Source organism: Bombus vancouverensis, chromosome 16 (genome assembly GCF_051014615.1).
Source record: "Bombus vancouverensis nearcticus chromosome 16, iyBomVanc1_principal, whole genome shotgun sequence".
Taxonomy (NCBI): Eukaryota; Metazoa; Arthropoda; class Insecta; order Hymenoptera; family Apidae; genus Bombus; species Bombus vancouverensis.
This window is the reverse complement of record NC_134926.1, coordinates 4628970-4645927: the sequence shown is the minus strand read 5'-3', so window position 1 is coordinate 4645927 and position 16958 is coordinate 4628970. Positions and strand designations below refer to the sequence as shown.

The 16958-nt window shown below is 30.3% G+C and overlaps 2 protein-coding genes and 1 long non-coding RNA gene across 13 annotated transcripts; 1 reads left to right on the top strand and 2 right to left on the bottom strand.

Moving 5' to 3' along the window:
* Window positions 1-568: 568 nt before the first annotated feature.
* On the bottom strand, window positions 569-2708 carry Dcps (Decapping enzyme, scavenger). Of its 2 annotated transcripts, none has more exons than XM_076625436.1 (5): window positions 2344-2530; window positions 1870-2236; window positions 1647-1792; window positions 1154-1490; window positions 569-952 (listed from the first exon to the last, which is right to left on the bottom strand). In XM_076625436.1, the coding sequence occupies exons 2-5, from the start codon at window positions 2222-2224 to the stop codon at window positions 771-773; spliced, it is 1020 nt and encodes a 339-aa protein (XP_076481551.1). In that variant the 5' UTR covers window positions 2225-2236; window positions 2344-2530; the 3' UTR covers window positions 569-770. The 2 variants fall into 2 exon arrangements, with proteins under 2 accessions (XP_076481551.1, XP_076481550.1); XM_076625435.1 differs by adding an exon at window positions 2573-2708 and having other exon boundaries at window positions 571-952; window positions 1870-2482.
* UGP (UDP-glucose pyrophosphorylase) lies at window positions 2699-16780 on the top strand. 10 transcript variants are annotated; one of them, XM_033329727.2, is made up of 11 exons: window positions 2702-2839; window positions 14081-14357; window positions 14433-14641; window positions 14789-14971; window positions 15076-15281; window positions 15368-15443; window positions 15538-15684; window positions 15759-15897; window positions 15962-16099; window positions 16183-16349; window positions 16434-16780. In XM_033329727.2, exons 2-11 carry the CDS (start codon window positions 14294-14296, stop codon window positions 16644-16646), a joined length of 1542 nt encoding a protein of 513 aa, XP_033185618.1. In that variant the 5' UTR covers window positions 2702-2839; window positions 14081-14293; the 3' UTR covers window positions 16647-16780. The 10 variants fall into 10 exon arrangements, with proteins under 10 accessions (XP_033185622.1, XP_033185618.1, XP_033185617.1 ...); XM_033329726.2 differs by having other exon boundaries at window positions 2703-2839; window positions 14099-14357; XM_033329729.2 differs by lacking the exon at window positions 2702-2839 and adding an exon at window positions 7447-7606 and having other exon boundaries at window positions 14146-14357.
* On the bottom strand, window positions 4188-7274 carry LOC143303740 (uncharacterized). The gene is made up of 2 exons (XR_013060342.1): window positions 4874-7274; window positions 4188-4620 (listed from the first exon to the last, which is right to left on the bottom strand). It is a non-coding gene; the product is annotated as an uncharacterized LOC143303740 (long non-coding RNA).
* Window positions 16781-16958: the final 178 nt, after the last annotated feature.

Below are 16958 nucleotides of genomic sequence, written 5' to 3'. Positions count from 1 at the left end.
ATTAATGTGAGTGAAGAAATTGTAATTGAAAACGATTGATTAGTTATTAACGCGGTCAAAAATATCGAGAGAAGTCGAAATTTCCGTAAATGTTATTCTCCTCGATTACGATAGTTGTTTTCTCCGCATTAATAAGAATAAAAACACCTAAAAAGTTACTTAAAATTTTCTATGGTTTATTTAATGTATACGTAAGTAAATATATATGTGATGAATATACTTACTTTAAATAATATAATAATCAGTGATATTACATATAAAGATAATATTTTGTTATTTAATTGAGTAAACGTAGTTTGTCAATATTAAAATGAAAAATATATTTGAAAAGCCCTTTTTTAATTGTACTATTTATATACTAATATATATTGCTACAAGTAATATTCATTTTCATTACATCATTACAAATACTTCACGAATGTTCTTGTCAATAACCTATTGACTAAATATATTTAAAATATTCTAAATCTTACAGTCTTATCTATACATTACCTTTTTTCAAAGAGACTATGTCAATTCGATAAGAATTCATTGCAGATACAGTCTTTTTTAATTAGAAATTTTCAAGTGAAATGCGATTAATATGATTCTTATATAAAATGTTTATTAATTACAAAGCATATTAAATGGAATTTATAATAATTTAAAATTATAAAATTATACTTGTAAATGATATTAATTTGATTTGTAAAGTGCTGATACATTTTTTCATACACAGTTCATAAAACAATTACAATCACTTTAATACATAATTATTCTTGTCCTATTTTTCAATCTTCTGTAGTTTTAGATTTAGATACTTCATTTATAACTCCTTCTTTTACAAATTTAGTGTACAAAGGATCTCCTTCAGCAACAACATATGACAGTACAGCCTTTGTATAATAATCTGACATTAATTCAATGTTTCTTATAATTGTAGATAGAAGATGTGCTTTCTCCACATATATACCTATGTAAGAAAAACATTTGAAAACCTGTGATACATTTGTTTTTAAAACATAATATAAATTTGTAAAATAATTATACAAGATTGGAAGATTAATTATTTTTCTTATCTATTACATTATCTATTATAAAACAAGCTTATTTCGTAGATGCAGGCACAGCAGCAAGTCATAAAAATAAACCAAAATATTTATTTTAAACTTACCTGGAGCTTCAAACATGAGATATGCAAAATGAACATGGAGATAATAGTAGGATGGTTGATAATGTAAATATATTCTAAGTTGAGAAGCAGGTACATTAAACTTTTCAGCAATTGCAGCAGTTCCAGCTTCTCTTATATTCTTTAGTAGAGGAAGATGAGATGCATTCAAATCTCTAATACATTGAATCTTTTGAAACGGAAGTGCTATACATTTTAATGTATTTGTTTGCCCATCCCATTTCAAATCATTTACTATTATAAACCCAGTCTTCTCATCTTTATCTTCATATACAATTTTATCTTGTTCTGCCTTATGTTCCAAAATATTATACACCCACTAAAAAAATACAAGAATTCAATCTAATAAATAAATCTTATAGCAGTAAAAGCAAATTAAATTTTCATATATTTGGCATGAAAATCTATTGAATATTTGTTTGTTTTTTCCTGCATATTATACTTTTTCTGTATACTTATTTTTTTGTACACATACTTCTATAGAAAAACTGCTTGACTCTATATATGGAAGAGTAATTTTTTGATATAGTTCATAAGTTTCATCTATGATGTGAAGATCTTTCCTCCGAAATTTTTCGATATGTTTTGCCGTTGCAGGATGTATTATCGTCGCATTTATACCTTAAATCATACAAAAGTTTTCAAGAATCAAGCAAGAAGAAAAAGGAAAATGAGGTTATAAATTCACTATAGTCTACCATTATATTTTTTAAGAGGATAACACTCATAATTCCCATAAATATTATTGTTATAAAGTTTGTGTAAAACTGTGTCTTTGTTAAATAATTCTTTCAAAGCTGCTTCATCATCCGAAAAATTTTGTTTCTCCAATAAAATAACCGCCGAACCTTCATATCCTTTAAAAGCACCCTCTATACATATCTGTTTCCTTGTGCAATTATTTTGCAAAACTTTTTTTATATTAAATGTAGATGAGCAGAATTCTACGTCATGTATACTAGTGACATTTTTGCATTCATTTTCTGTTTCTATTTTAATTTTTTTCGTTGGAGTACATTCATCCGCACTGGTATTAGAAGATATCTCAGCCATTGTTGACGTTTTCTTCAAATAGCTCTCAATGTTAATTCATAAATTACATATGATTGATTTAAAAACATTACATAAATAACATTTCCTCCGTTATTTTTCTTTCCATAAAATTACATTACCTTTTCTGGTGTAGTCTATCACTGACTGTTGATTATTAAGTTAAGCAATATTCTTAGGTTATACGCATAACCTATATATAGTAGATTAGTATACATATACAAATGTATAATCTATATAAGAATGAGAATCATCTAATTCCTATCAACACAATGATTGCTATTTTAATGCATGTCTGTATTTATATATATTACAAGAATGAATAATTGATTATGTCGCAGATATACATACATATATATAATTTACATATATGTAGATTTAATTCGCCAATGGCATGTGTATGCACTGTACGTTGTCTGATAGTCTACCGGATCCATAGATTGAGTACAACTGCTACATATATAGGTACATATAAAATCTAAACACGGTGGCCGAGATCCAAAGTGAAGACTTTATCTTTTGGTAACCTTTGCAAGATTACCGAAGACGAGCACTAGGAAACAGCTTCTGCGTGGACTAAGGAGGTTAATAACGATGCTACAAGTAGATGACAGAAAGGTAAAAAAATCTATTCGTTTCCTACCCCCCTCCATTTTTATCCTGAAACATTGATTCACTATAAATATTCGTAGTTTTATACTGTAGAATATTTATTTAAAATTTAATGTTAATTTATAACATACTCATATGTTTCGTTTATCTATTAAATGTTTTCAAATTGTCAAATAACAATCGATGCATTTTTGTGGTAACGTCTTAATTTTGTATATACACAGAAATGTTACCCTTCTTACATGTTGAGGTTATGTGTATTTTTTCTGCGATCATTATGACTTATTATTTATTTCATATGATCAATTATTTTGCTTTTTGTTTATGCGTGATTTTAATCGGATTATATCATTTAAGATATGTCGAACACATGATATCTTTGAATAACTTTCCTTGTCATTATGTTATGGAGGGTAAAATAAAAATAGATATATAAATATGAAACGTCAAGATCGCAAATATAAATGCAAATTATAGACGTTTTGTATAATATATAGGTGTATATTATTTCGAGAACAGAAGGTTATCTGTAGGCCGTAGCTGTCATAAGAGTACTGTAACGAAGTCTAAAAGTCATAGTAAGGAATTAAGGAAACATTGCTTATTATTAATTTCAATGGTATGAGGTTATATAGTATAACAATTATTTATTATTATTACACTGCGGATTTTTATGCGAATACATATCTTTTAGAATATTAAAATTGCAGTTTACTAATTTGATACTATATATTTAAAGATTTATTTTGATTTTACTTCGTATATTTATTTTACGATAAATATTTCAAAAATCGTATGAAAACAATTATTACATTGAAATATTATGGTCAGGTTTATTCATTCATTCATTCATGTTGCCAAGCAATTTGTAAAATAAAAATTTCGTTTGCTTATTACGTTAATATAAAAATATTTGTTTCATGTCACAAGAGTACATGGCACACTATGATAGGAAGTACGACAATATGCTAAGAAAGTAATATTTTTAGAAAATTTAGAAAATTTCCTTAACATTGGCTATTTTTAATCGCGCGGAGCTTTATCCTTTTTTATGATCGTACTCTTCCAATCTACATGCCTAGAAACTCGTTTATCCGAACAAGTGGGAGGATGGAGTAGTTCGGATAACCGAACAGTTCCTATAATAGACGTTTACACGCATGTATAGCATTCATTATAAGAATAAGTCTTTTATGTATTACGAAATTACACTCAATCGTAGTTCGGGTAATAGAGGCTCACAAATAAACAATTATCGACGTGAGAAGACGATGAAACATTAAGCAATTATATTAAAAAAGTAAACACAAGGAAAAACATAATATGAAATATAAATTCCATAATATAATTATAATAAATCGAAAGTAAATAGTTTATTTCAGAGAATGTTGTATAAAAACAGATTTTGGTTCGTCTAAACTATTATATAGAAAATATTGTAATATTCGATATTAAATGTACGATATTAAAATTGGTTTCATTTAGAAAACACATGTTTTTAATATTGCTCTCAATTATTGGAGTAGTGAGACTACTTGGCAGTTTTCCTACGTATAAAACACCTCATCTCGACTACGGGCAAACATTGGTATATATTCTTCCTTGTAAGACATTTATTACGCAAGATAGTGTGAGATAGTTTGCGATTACGTTTCATTTGACTGCAGAAGACGCGAGGCTTACTTTTATGAGGTTTACTTACGATAAGTATGTCGTATATAAAATTTCGCCAGTTATTTTATATGCATATAAATTGTAAGGAAATGCATCAAAACAATTTTATTCGTCTGCAAACAATTTATTTATTATGAAAGTTAGTTATTATTCATCAAATTCTTTTAAATATTGGCTGAGTCGCATCAACTTTGGTTATTAGCAACTTATTAACTTATTATAACAATTATGCGTTAAATTCATTTATTATAAAAATTATTCATACATTATTTGTTAAAATTATTATTCCTAAAATTTCAATATTATCGCTTTTTTTCGTGTTATCAATTATTACATATGTATATTTTTTCTGAGGCCACAACTTACAATTATTGGAAGATAGGGGCGAGTCAACGACTCGTACTCGTAACACACTACCTTCAGATAATCTTACTGAAGGATTGTTGACTCAATTCGAGTAGTTTATTCCGAAAGAATAACAGATTCGTGTATATTTCCGACATTTTTCAATCCTAAACACTGATAACCTTCTGGTTCCCTCACTGTGATTAATTCTTTTTTTGCAAAGTTTCAAACCGACGGAAGATTCACGTGTCAAGATTTATCTCGTTGAATGATAACCTTCAGGGTGGCTACAAGCGGGTGGATTGAACGGCCAACTGGCGAGAAATTTTAGTAAGTCGCTTTGTGTAAATGGAAATTTGGTTGACTAGCTTAATCGACCGTCGATTAAAGGTCGAATGGCAAGTAAAATTGCGTGTGCGAACGCAAATTTTAGTTGTGTAGTTGTTAGTAAAACGTAGTTGTGTTCAATATCGATCACTGAATCCAACTTGATAAATTTTCTGGTCGACTAGAGTTCTTTACCTGGTAGCCTTTGCCAGTCAACCACTTAGTCGACCGTCGATTAAGCTACTCGACTAAATTTGCATTTACACAAAGCGACTTACTAAAATTTCTCACCAGTCGACTAAATTAGTATTCGAGTTTTAATATTTTAACTACTACTAGTTTAAAAGGCGTAAAGTTTATACTAATTAAAAATTTAGTATGTTGGAAATATAATATATAGTTCGAATAAAAATAACGTGATGCAACAGCAATTGAAAGAATTACTAATTCCTCGTGTATATTATATAATACACGAGTATAAAATATCAAATTGCTCCATTACTTGGCAATTCTCGTGCGTATACTTGTGCAATATTTTACATGCGTACTGTATTTGTCGTATCTATTGCATGAACTTAGATATGTCTACTATCCTATCAAAAAGGCGATTGAAAAGTAATCCTATTATGTTTCGCAATTGTTCAGATATCATCCTATATTTTTCACGATGAGTAGTCATTTTTTAAGAGTCGATTAACAACAATAGCATCGCTTTGGAAATATCACAAAAAAATTCCACATATCTGGATTAAATTGCGTCTATAGAACGAAATAGAATGCAAAAAGTAAAGCAAAGTTCAAATGTATGTCGTCGTTGAGAGCGATCAAATTATTCCATTGCTCATTAAAATCGTGGCGCTTACGTCGTCAACCATTACGTGTATTTTCCTATTTGTTATCATTTGCACTTTCGCAGTACATATATGTAAATCGAGAAAGAACTTTGAATGGTGTTTTATTGGGATAAGGAGCACAGACACGCGGTCAGATAAGAAATTCTAATCTCGTGATGCTATTACACGACCTCGTCAGCGATCACAAATCACTTGATATCGAGTCGATTATACTACCACAGTTGCAAAGTCACGTTGATTGGACCAATTATGATAAAATTCATGGCCAGAGGACAGCTCGATAACAGTTTCAAAAACTATGTCTTTGGTCGTCGCGCATGTAGTGGCTTATTTACGAAGGAAAACTTTGATCTATACATCGGACGTGTTATATAAAACATTTTGGTATTGTATGAGCATTGTAACGAGACACGACTGTTACAATTGTATTGTTTGAATTTGAAGCCAATTTGAAAACGTACAGAGAAGTCGCAAGATATGTTTTACAAACATACAGTAAAAGAGAAAAGTATTCGTACAGTTCGAATATAGAAATAAAGGAAAGACGTTCTCTTCAATGCATTTTTAAATATATACAAATATACATAACTATATATTATACACAGACACCTACATATATTGTAAATAAGATAAAAATTAATTATAGGTATACGTAAAAATTAGTCATATTATTTGGTAAGTCATAACAAGACAAGATTCACGTCATGGTAATATAATATTTTGTCGAGACAAAATTCGTATAGTAGTATTAATCAATGCCCATGTTGTAAATAATATTTTATAGGCTTCCCTCTTTAACAGATAACTACTCATAATGAAGTGGGAATAGATAGTACTAACGATAAGTATTTCCTATTGTTTGTCACGATGGAATGTTACCATACATGAATCTTATTTCGTTATACCAAACAGTGTAACTAATGTTTGTTTGTATACGTTTATGTACCACCATAAGCGTCCGTAGGTATATATGTAATATACAGTTTCATAAATTTAGATATATTTAATAATATGGAAAATATTGCTCTCTTTATTTCTACATCTCCGCCATATTATTGTTATATATCATTAATACTTTTCCTTCCTATTGTTCAGTGTACTAAAACAGTTTAGTCTCACCGTTTAACCTTAAAACGCTAAGCGTTAAATTAATGGTTGTCATTGATTAATTCTGTAATTTACAACCTGGCTATATCTCGGCTGTATTGTTTAATAAATGCTTACAACCTGGCTATAAGGCGATTCACTTGTTAAAAATGAAGTTCGAAGCCATAGGAAACGTGCTTCCTATCGAGATACGACGATTTATACCGCGATGACAACACGTCGACGCTCCTCCAAGATACATTGACTCGGGCGCTCGTGTCGCGTTCAGTCAGGTTTCGTTCGTTCGAGGATCGGAAAGCTCAGTCCGCATGCGTCACACGTCGCCCCGACGAGAATTTAAACAATTGTTCGCACGTTTTTCTGCACGAGTGGAAAATTGACGCGCGCGCAAACGTTCACGCTCTTCTCATTGAGCTTTAAGAGAGATATACAGATATATTATATGTGAATGGTATACTTGTTGAATGTAAGTGATCGTGTACCCGGAGGAAAGAAACAGAGGGTGTTGTTTTCCATGGTTTTGCTAGGATTTTCGGATTTCTCTTCAAAATCAGTGATAACGATTTACCAGTTCATCTCTCGTTACAAAGCGCGACTATACCATACACAAATGCGACAAAGTTAATCATAATACCGAATGCAAGAACGTCGTCAGAGTATTTACGCGAGTTTCGCACAAAACGTACGAATAAATTCGTACGTCCTTTTCTTCGTACCTGTTGGAAATTTCGGTTTCATGGTTTTGAAATAGTCGTTATGACTTTTACGAGTCAATGCTGACTATGTTAACAGAACTTGTATTCTGTCGGAAACCTGTATGTAACACGATCTTTATTTTTATCTCGGGGATTACATTTTTCTAACTAGCACGTTTGTTCAAATATTACATAGATATTAAGTAGATAATAAAGTCGTTTATTATATCTCTCTATTTTATGTAAAAGTATTATTAACTGTTTATTAATTTGTATAAATAGCTAGTTTATTTATATTTTGAAAAATAATTCTCGTTAAAGATTTACAAAAATTCCTTTTACTAGCCTATATTTAAGTAGTATGAAAGTTACTGTCTTCTTATAACCGTTTCCTGAATTATCGTGACTTTATATAATTGAAAACAACCTTTTTGGATGATTTTAAATATTTGTCTAGCTTCTCCTTTCTAAACCTTTTATCTGATAATTAAATTTATAACAATATCCATATTATAACAATCAAACTTAACGAAAAAGAAAAATAAAGATATCATAGATAGTTCTATAGAAATATTGCTACGCCTAGAAAATATCCAATTTGGTAATTCCTATTTAATCAGTTGAATACACAGTGATGTTCATTTAGTAATTTTCTCAAAACTTACTTTCGACACTGACATCATTCTTGTATTCAACATATACAATTCGTTCCACTTATCTACTACATTGCATCACACAAACAAATCGTTATGTCTACTACGTTCAATGAAATATAAGTCGCGTTTTACGACCGCCCGATCTTTTATGTATTTTGTATTTATTTTTTGTATTTACGTTTTGTACATAATACAAGTTGGTAAATTTAAATACATATGAACTTTCCATTCATTCACATGTAACTTCTACAATTCTCTATTGTCTGTCTAAAGAGTAGCTTTTTGTATTGCTTCTAGAAAAGCAAATTGTCACACTAAGTAGATAACAATAATTAAACGAATCAATCATCGAAAATGTCGATTCAAGCCGCGATTAGATTGAGTGCAATCGTTGTTTATAAATGCTTTGTCATATGCACACTGTTATCTAAGATCTAGCAATTGCATGTTAACACAATACGATTAAAATATGTTCGCTGTTACATCATGAGTGTTGGCATCTCGAGTTTGCTTTAAAGCAGTGTTATTAAAAGGGATCAACAGAAACGCACTTGTCATGGGTATTACGTTAGCGATAATTCCTAATGCATGTCATGATCCCCCTTTTTGCGCCCTATCATTTTTCCGTATAATTTCAGAATGTTCTACACGAATGGAAATTAATATTACTTACTACTTTTTTTATGTCTCATAATCTATGAGTACGCGATGAACAGACTGCAGATAGTTATGCAATTTTCTATTTTTATCAACATTATTAACGGAATGAAATCTAAATAGAAATTTGTTTCATATACTATATACAATAAATAGGTGTTTTACTTTGGATATCACAATATTATATGCAGTATGTATTCTTATATGTTTAAAAGAAATACATAAAAGATCCGGAGATTATTAATTACAGATTTATGATTTATTAATATTTTCATTCATTTCATTAACGAATTCATTACATTATATATGTATAATGTGTGTATTATATGTATGTATTATATATGTATATATATATGAACTTTTGAAGATTTCTGAAACTATAAGCACAAATTATATAATATTTTTTAAATTGTAAGTAATTGCAAAGGAAATAGGAATATAAAAAGTAAGATAATGCAGTTAAAATGATCAGAGTGAATTAATTAAATAAAATGCAATTTTTCATGCAATAAATGAGATAACATCCTTTCATAAATAACGTTTTGTTTAAAGTTTTCTTTTCAAAGAAATTGTAGAAGATAATGTATCGTTTCAGCGATGTCACAATCATCCCTTTAAATACTTGAATAGTCCTTTGTTGCGAAGAGGGAATAATCAGCCGTTTTCATGTTTCTTATCTATCCGAGAAATAAAAATTATGAAGGAGGAATGAATGCAAAGACCAATTCATCTATTCGCTACGATCGAACAATATTCGTTATCGTTCGTTAAACGAACTTTTCGTTTCTTTCTCGTAATACGATATTACCTTGTAATATCGTAAGTTAGTAAATTTGAACAGAGAAAGCTAAAAAAATATTAAAATTATTAATTTAATTGCGTAACGATTCGATACGAAGAAACATATGAAAGTATCTCGTTTCCATAAAAAGTGAAGTCAATTTGCAGTTTTTAAGCGACATTATGTACTTTTCTTTTCACGTGTCTCTTTGGATTGATTATTCGTATAATTCAAGAGCGTGAAAAGGAATATATACGTTGCTATTTAAAAATCGTAGGGTGAATTTCGGTTTCTATGGAAAAACCTACTTTCAGAAGCTCCTTTTACACTAATAGATCAGAAAAACTATTTCAAGAATTTTTTATTTACTCTTGGAATCTAACAAATACTTGTTAAAAATTGCTACGACGTAAACGCTTACTATAAGATGTCATGAAGAATTTTTCTCGCTTTTGTACCGATTATTTAAATATTGATTATATAGATATGTATTTCGCAACTTAGCTTGAATATTACGTTTAAAATTTGTAAAAATTGTCTATTATCACATTTGTTGCTGATATTAATCATCATTGTTTATTGGTATAATTTATCACGGGTGTCTAATGTTGAGGATAGAGTGACAGAAGATAGCAATAAATAACAAAATTGATTTCTCACAATTTAATGTTCTAACGTAATTTTTATATTTGCCTACAATTACTTTCAAGTTTCAGTTATTACATTATACTTGACATATTTGATTAGAGTACAACCATTTACATACTTTCAGGGTTCAGCATGAATAATCCAAATACCATGTAATTCATCCAGATTATATTCCATTCCTTGGATTTTAATGTCAGTCAAAATTTATTAGACCGAATGTTCGAATTAAAAAAGAATAATATTTTACACGATATAAAAAGCTGATAAGCGCACTGAACTTTTAACACTTTAATCTTTTCTTTATATATTTTTTTTTTTTTTTGCTTGACGATTACCGATGAATCGACGAATATTTATCTAGTGAATTTTATCGGACGACTCTTAAGGTTCTTTAAAAAATGGATGTGACTAATACCTTTATCTTACTTTTGTTCATTTTACTCACAGAAAATATCTAATTCTAATATTATTTATTACCTAGTTTAACCAGTCCGATAAGTATTCTATTTTAATTGCTAAAACGATGTATTTTTCTACAATTATACAGTGACAATTAAGAACAAAATATAATATTTATGTTCAAAAGGTATGTTTATCTCGAGTTAGATAGAAAACAAAAATTCTGTATTTACGTAAAACAAGAACTCGTTAAATTCAACTGAAACCTCGTCTTGGGATCTGACGATAATCTTTTTGAAGTTAGTCTTTCCTTAGAACAAAGACGATATTCACGTGGTTTAAGGTGACAGCTTCGAGTGATTTTCGCATGTCGATAATGATTTTGATAAAAGCAGCTTAATATAATATCAATGTGCACTGTACACAGCTACATGTCTTTCGCATTGGTTTTATCAAGATATTAGTATTTATAAAATTCATTTATTCATTTGTGAATGTATTACTTCGTGTGGAAAATTACTTACGATAATTTTATTTATAGCTTTGTCCTTGCAATTAATAATTACACACTGCGACAAAGCTACAAGACATGCACGAAAATTGAGAAAAATTATATTTAACTCAGGAATTCTCACTCAGGAATCTTCTTCTTTCATTCGTAATGCTATTGTTTACTTTACAATATAAAAGCATATCTACTGTTCAGTTCTACGAAACACCGAAGGCTGTCATTCCCAGAATTTGGATAATCAACATAAACATATTTTCTTTGCGACAAAACTACAAGGCGGAAAGTAATGAGTTATTCGTGTAATTTTCACCGTAGTAATTAGTTTTGTGTTATTGGATGTGTTATACAGGGTGGTTGGTAACTGGTGGTACAAGCGGAAAGGGGGTGATTCTACGCGAAAAAGGAAGTCGAAAATATAGAATAAAAATTTTTTTTTAATTTTTCCATCGAGACGACAATCTACAGTGAGATCCGTTATAACGAGACGCGATAAAGTGCACGCGTACCGAGCGAAAATTCAAAGTCGATTTTCTCGAAAACGAAGCCTCGAACGAAAAATTTTTATTCTATATTTTCGACTTCTTTTTTCGCGCAGAATCACCCCCTTGTACCACCAGTTACCAACCACCCTGTATATGAAAAATGCTAGTCCTTACGTTAAATATACAGTAAGATGCCTCGTGGAAGCAAATTAATGAGTAGCTTGTAAAAGGAAAAGTTTTCATTGACAAAAGTACCGCGCATATTAAAATAGCCGCCTTACTTTACGTAACTATCTAAAGGATTCGAAAAGGTACTCGAAAAAGCATGCCGGTGGACGCCCGAAAGCTACAATTACTCGAGAAAGACGTGCCGTTTCAACCAGTTAGCTGTTTTTGCCAAATATGAAGAAATAGCAATATTTTGTGTTATGATGGACTCTGTCGGTAATAAATTAAGAAATAAAACAGTCATTTTATTACAACTTAATTCTATATTATAACAACCATACATACTCTGTGTTTCACGAGTGTACTCATCATCGCTTACTTTTCGCGACACATTTTGGGTACACACTTCTCAAAGACGTCGCAACAACTGACTCGTTAAGGGTGACATTGAATTCAGCTTTCATAACATGACAAATTGCAACAGAAGACGTAGCCAATACAAGTATAAGGAATGTACAATGAATAATTAAGGGGGGGCTAAGGTTAATTCGTACAAGATAAGGCATGTTTTTGTGAATTATTCGTGACGACACAGTTAAAATCTCTTTATTAAAACCAATAGTACATTGAAGTATGACATTCGAAGAATATTGTATAAAATTTGAAATACGATTAAAATTGAAAAATACGGCAATGGCAGCGATTATTCGGGCGTGTCTCGGAAAAAAGGTAGAATTAGCCCCCCCTTAAAGGAGTAAGCCAGTTGAACCGGCTAAAACTTCCGAAGACAGCACTGGAAAAAACACGATTTGATTTCGCGGAGAGAAAAGTGAAACGAAACATGGAGGGAGGTAATATTTTCAGACGAACGCTTTAATTTAGAATGGTTCTAATGGCTTTCATTATTGTTTATGACTTCAGAAAGGAGATACTCATTAAACAGAAAAGATAAATGGGTGGAGAGGGTGTTACGGTGTAGGCAACTATAGATCACGCTGGTAAAAGCAATATCAAGTTTGTTTCCGATAAAATGAAGAGTAAACTCTATATGTTTAAACAATCCAAATACTGTTAATTAAATATGCTTATGAAATGGCTACACAAAATTTTATTTTTTTCAATACGATAATTTATGCAAAGTCTGGAAACAAAAAATATCGAAGTATTATTATGGTTCCACAAATCCCGAGATCTGAACATTGTTAAGAACTGCTAGTTCTTTGCGCGACAAGTTTATGCACACGACAGACAATTCAATACTATAAAAGAGTTAAACAACCGTATTTTAAATGAATAGAAATTACTGGATCAAAATGTTATACACAAATTTCATGAATTATTACTGAAGAGAATAATCGAAATGATAAGAAAAAAAAGTGGTAGTACACATTACATATTAATGGATAAATAGAAATTATTTTTCATGAATTATTGCTATTTATTTTATAAAAAAATATCTTGTCTCGTAGTTTTGTCGCATTGTCTTTAATTGAAAAATCTGCAACTGTAAATAATCTCTATTTAAACAGAAATTGTTACAAATATTTTTATCAGGATACATATATCCGTTTACTGGAATTACTCGATTCTACTTTAACAATTCTACAAGATTATGTTTTTATATAGTAATATTCGCCAAAATCATAGCTGTCTTGTAGTTCTGTAGTATCATAGTAGTCTTGTAGTACCAGTTCAATCACGATAGTCGTGTCTCATTACAATGCCAATGAAATTTAAAAGTGTTTCGTATAAGATTCATAATACATTCGCAGAAAGTTTCTATAAGTGTTCAAATCACCTTCATACCACTGTATATATCTAAAACTTGATTCATTTATCAAATATCAATTCATTTTCCCGAAAAGAAACTACGATCGAGAAACAAAATAATCATTGACGGTGTCACCAAGAATGCGTAAACAGAAATATATTCAAACCATTAGGATCTTCGTTTGATTAAGGATCGTTTAAAGGGAACCAGGAAAATAGTATCTTCTTTCTCCATAAGGCTGCCTAACGAGTTGCTCCTTCTTAACAAGTTCTTTCGGTAACAATCTCGAATAAATCTAAACAAAAGTAACATTCTAAAAAGAAAGGGACAATAAATAAAAAAAAAAGAAAACGGGAAAGAAAATATAAGGAACCGTCCATACGTCATGCACGATCTTACGAAATTGGATGGTGGCGACGACAGGCCCAACGAATTTTTCAGGAGACAAGGTATTTATCGCTCTGTTTTTCAAATATCCTGGTGAATAAATCCGCAGGCACGCGGTCATCAACGCAGTCCCTCAGATACACAGGCATTCCGCGAAAGAACTAAGAGGGATGCCCTGAACGAACTCCAACATGAACTAGAGAAACTCGAGGAAAGCGCAACAGGAGAGGTCAAGGAGGAGGTCCATCGACAGTTCGACGGCTTCACTCACCTCTTCAAACGGTTCCTCCAGGAGGAAGGACCTTCGCTAGAATGGGATCGTATACAGAAGCTGCCCGACGATGCGGTAAATAATAGTTTTTAACTTAAAATTGCAAACGTAATTGAATATAGCGAATTGCCTTGTCATTTTGTAACATTTTTCCTGGAAAAAGATATTGAAAAGCCAAGATAAGTTTAATTATAATTAGAAAAAATTTAATTATATTGTTAGATAAGAGATTACAATTCCTTGCCAACTCCGGAAGGAGAAGAAATGAAGGCACTTTTAAGCAAGCTGATCGTTATAAAATTGAATGGTGGCTTGGGAACTAGTATGGGATGCCATGGTCCTAAATCTGTAATAGCAGTACGTAATGGGCTTACGTTCCTAGATTTGACTGTACAACAAATTGAGGTAACTATAGTATTATAAAATATATATGATTTAAAGTTATATCGAAATTAGAGAAAAGGAAATTTATCTTATTATTTATTACCTTTTTTTTTTCTTTTTTGCAGTATTTGAACAGAACTTACAATGCAAATGTCCCGCTTATTTTGATGAATTCCTTCAATACGGATGATGATACACAACGAATTATTAGAAAATATAAAGGAATAGATGTTGATATTCATACGTTTAATCAAAGTTGTTATCCTCGTATAAATAGAGATTCCTTACTTCCGACTGCAAAGCACTGTGATGTTAATGATGACATTGAAGCGTAAGATTAATATCAAACAACTTTTTGACACTTATCTATTATATACACATATTTATTCATATATGGATACTTATACTCATTAATAGGTGGTATCCTCCTGGTCATGGAGACTTCTATGAAAGTTTCAGAAATTCAGGTTTATTAAAAAAATTTATAAAAGAGGTACATATGTATACATTATGATTTTTTAAATTAAGAATTATGTGACGCGCGTACAGTATTACTTATATTTAACAAATATTTTCTCTCAATACAGGGGCGTGAATATTGTTTCATTTCAAATATTGATAATCTAGGTGCTACCGTAGATTTCAAAATTTTGAAATTACTGTTAGACAAACGTGAAGCTTCGCCTCTTGAATTCGTTATGGAAGTTACTGATAAAACTCGAGCTGATGTTAAGGTAATATAATCTTTTCTTATAAATTGAAATCTTAAAATTGTTTAAAACAAGCATATTTTTATATATCTGTACAGGGTGGCACACTAATCAAATATGAGGATAAGCTACGCCTACTTGAAATTGCTCAGGTTCCAAAGGACCACGTAGATGATTTCAAATCTATAAAAACATTCAAGTTTTTCAATACAAATAATTTATGGATAAAACTCAGTGGTACTTATTTCTCTCTTCCAATTATACAATTCATAAATGTAATATTTATTTCTTATCTTGTTAGCTATTGAAAGGGTACTTGAGAAGAATTCCTTGAATATGGAGATTATTGTAAATAATAAGACCTTCTCGAATGGTTTAAATATTATTCAATTAGAAACAGCTGTTGGAGCTGCTATGAAATCATTTGAAGGGAGTATTGGTAAGAGGAAACCAAGATTATATGTTCTGCGTGATCTTTTAAATTTTCTTGTTGGATGTACATGTATATAAATCTGTAAATAGGTATAAATGTTCCACGCAGTAGATTCTTACCAGTGAAGAAGACTTCAGATTTAATGCTTGTTATGAGCAATTTGTATATTCTTCGCAATGGTTCATTAGTAATGAGTCCTCAACGAATGTTTCCTACAACACCTCTTATAAAATTGGGTGATAATCATTTTTCAAAGGTTACTGTTTCATTTCTACAATTATACATCACAGATATTTGACAGCTGGAATATTTTGTAATTAATGTAAAATTTTCCGCATAGGTTAAAGAATTCCTTACTAGATTTCCAGCTATACCAGATTTGTTGGAATTAGACCACCTTACAGTATCAGGTGATGTTACTTTTGGAAAAGGTGTAACTCTAAAAGGAACTGTTATAATTATTGCAAACCATGGAGAACGCATCGATCTTCCAGCAGGCACAATTTTAGAAAATAAGATAGTTTCTGGAAATTTACGTATTTTGAATCACTAAATAATATATAAAAAGAAAGTTTATCTGTTGCATAATATAAAAATCAAGAAAAAATACATATAGTGTACTTTTATTTAATATTACAGATGACGTATGTAAAAAGTTTATAAAAATAAATAGATATTATTTCAAAACTAGCAATTAAGAATATAGAGTAAAATTTAAAAATTGGTACATCTATATTTAATAAATTTTAAATTTTATTTTCTTTAAAACTAAGGGTTCTATGAACAATTGTTATTCTACATTTCCAATTTGTTTTTTCACGTACAATCATCTTTTTGCCGATACTATATTATAAAAAAGCCTTAT

What these genes read in the sequence shown, in the direction of transcription:
- Dcps (XM_076625435.1), bottom strand. Translation starts at nt 2,224, where the DNA reads ATGGCTGAGATATCTTCTAATACCAGTGCGGATGAATGTACTCCAACG. An exon ending in TCCTCTTAAAAAATATAATG is followed by an intron (nt 1,793 to 1,869) that starts GTAGACTATAGT and finishes GTATGATTTAAG; the next exon opens with GTATAAATGCGACGATAATA. An exon ending in CAAGCAGTTTTTCTATAGAA is followed by an intron (nt 1,491 to 1,646) that starts GTATGTGTACAA and finishes GTATTTTTTTAG; the next exon opens with TGGGTGTATAATATTTTGGA.
- UGP (XM_033329727.2), top strand. Translation starts at nt 14,294, where the DNA reads ATGCACGATCTTACGAAATTGGATGGTGGCGACGACAGGCCCAACGAA. An exon ending in CGAATTTTTCAGGAGACAAG is followed by an intron (nt 14,358 to 14,432) that starts GTATTTATCGCT and finishes GCAGTCCCTCAG; the next exon opens with ATACACAGGCATTCCGCGAA. An exon ending in AGAAGCTGCCCGACGATGCG is followed by an intron (nt 14,642 to 14,788) that starts GTAAATAATAGT and finishes TTATATTGTTAG; the next exon opens with ATAAGAGATTACAATTCCTT.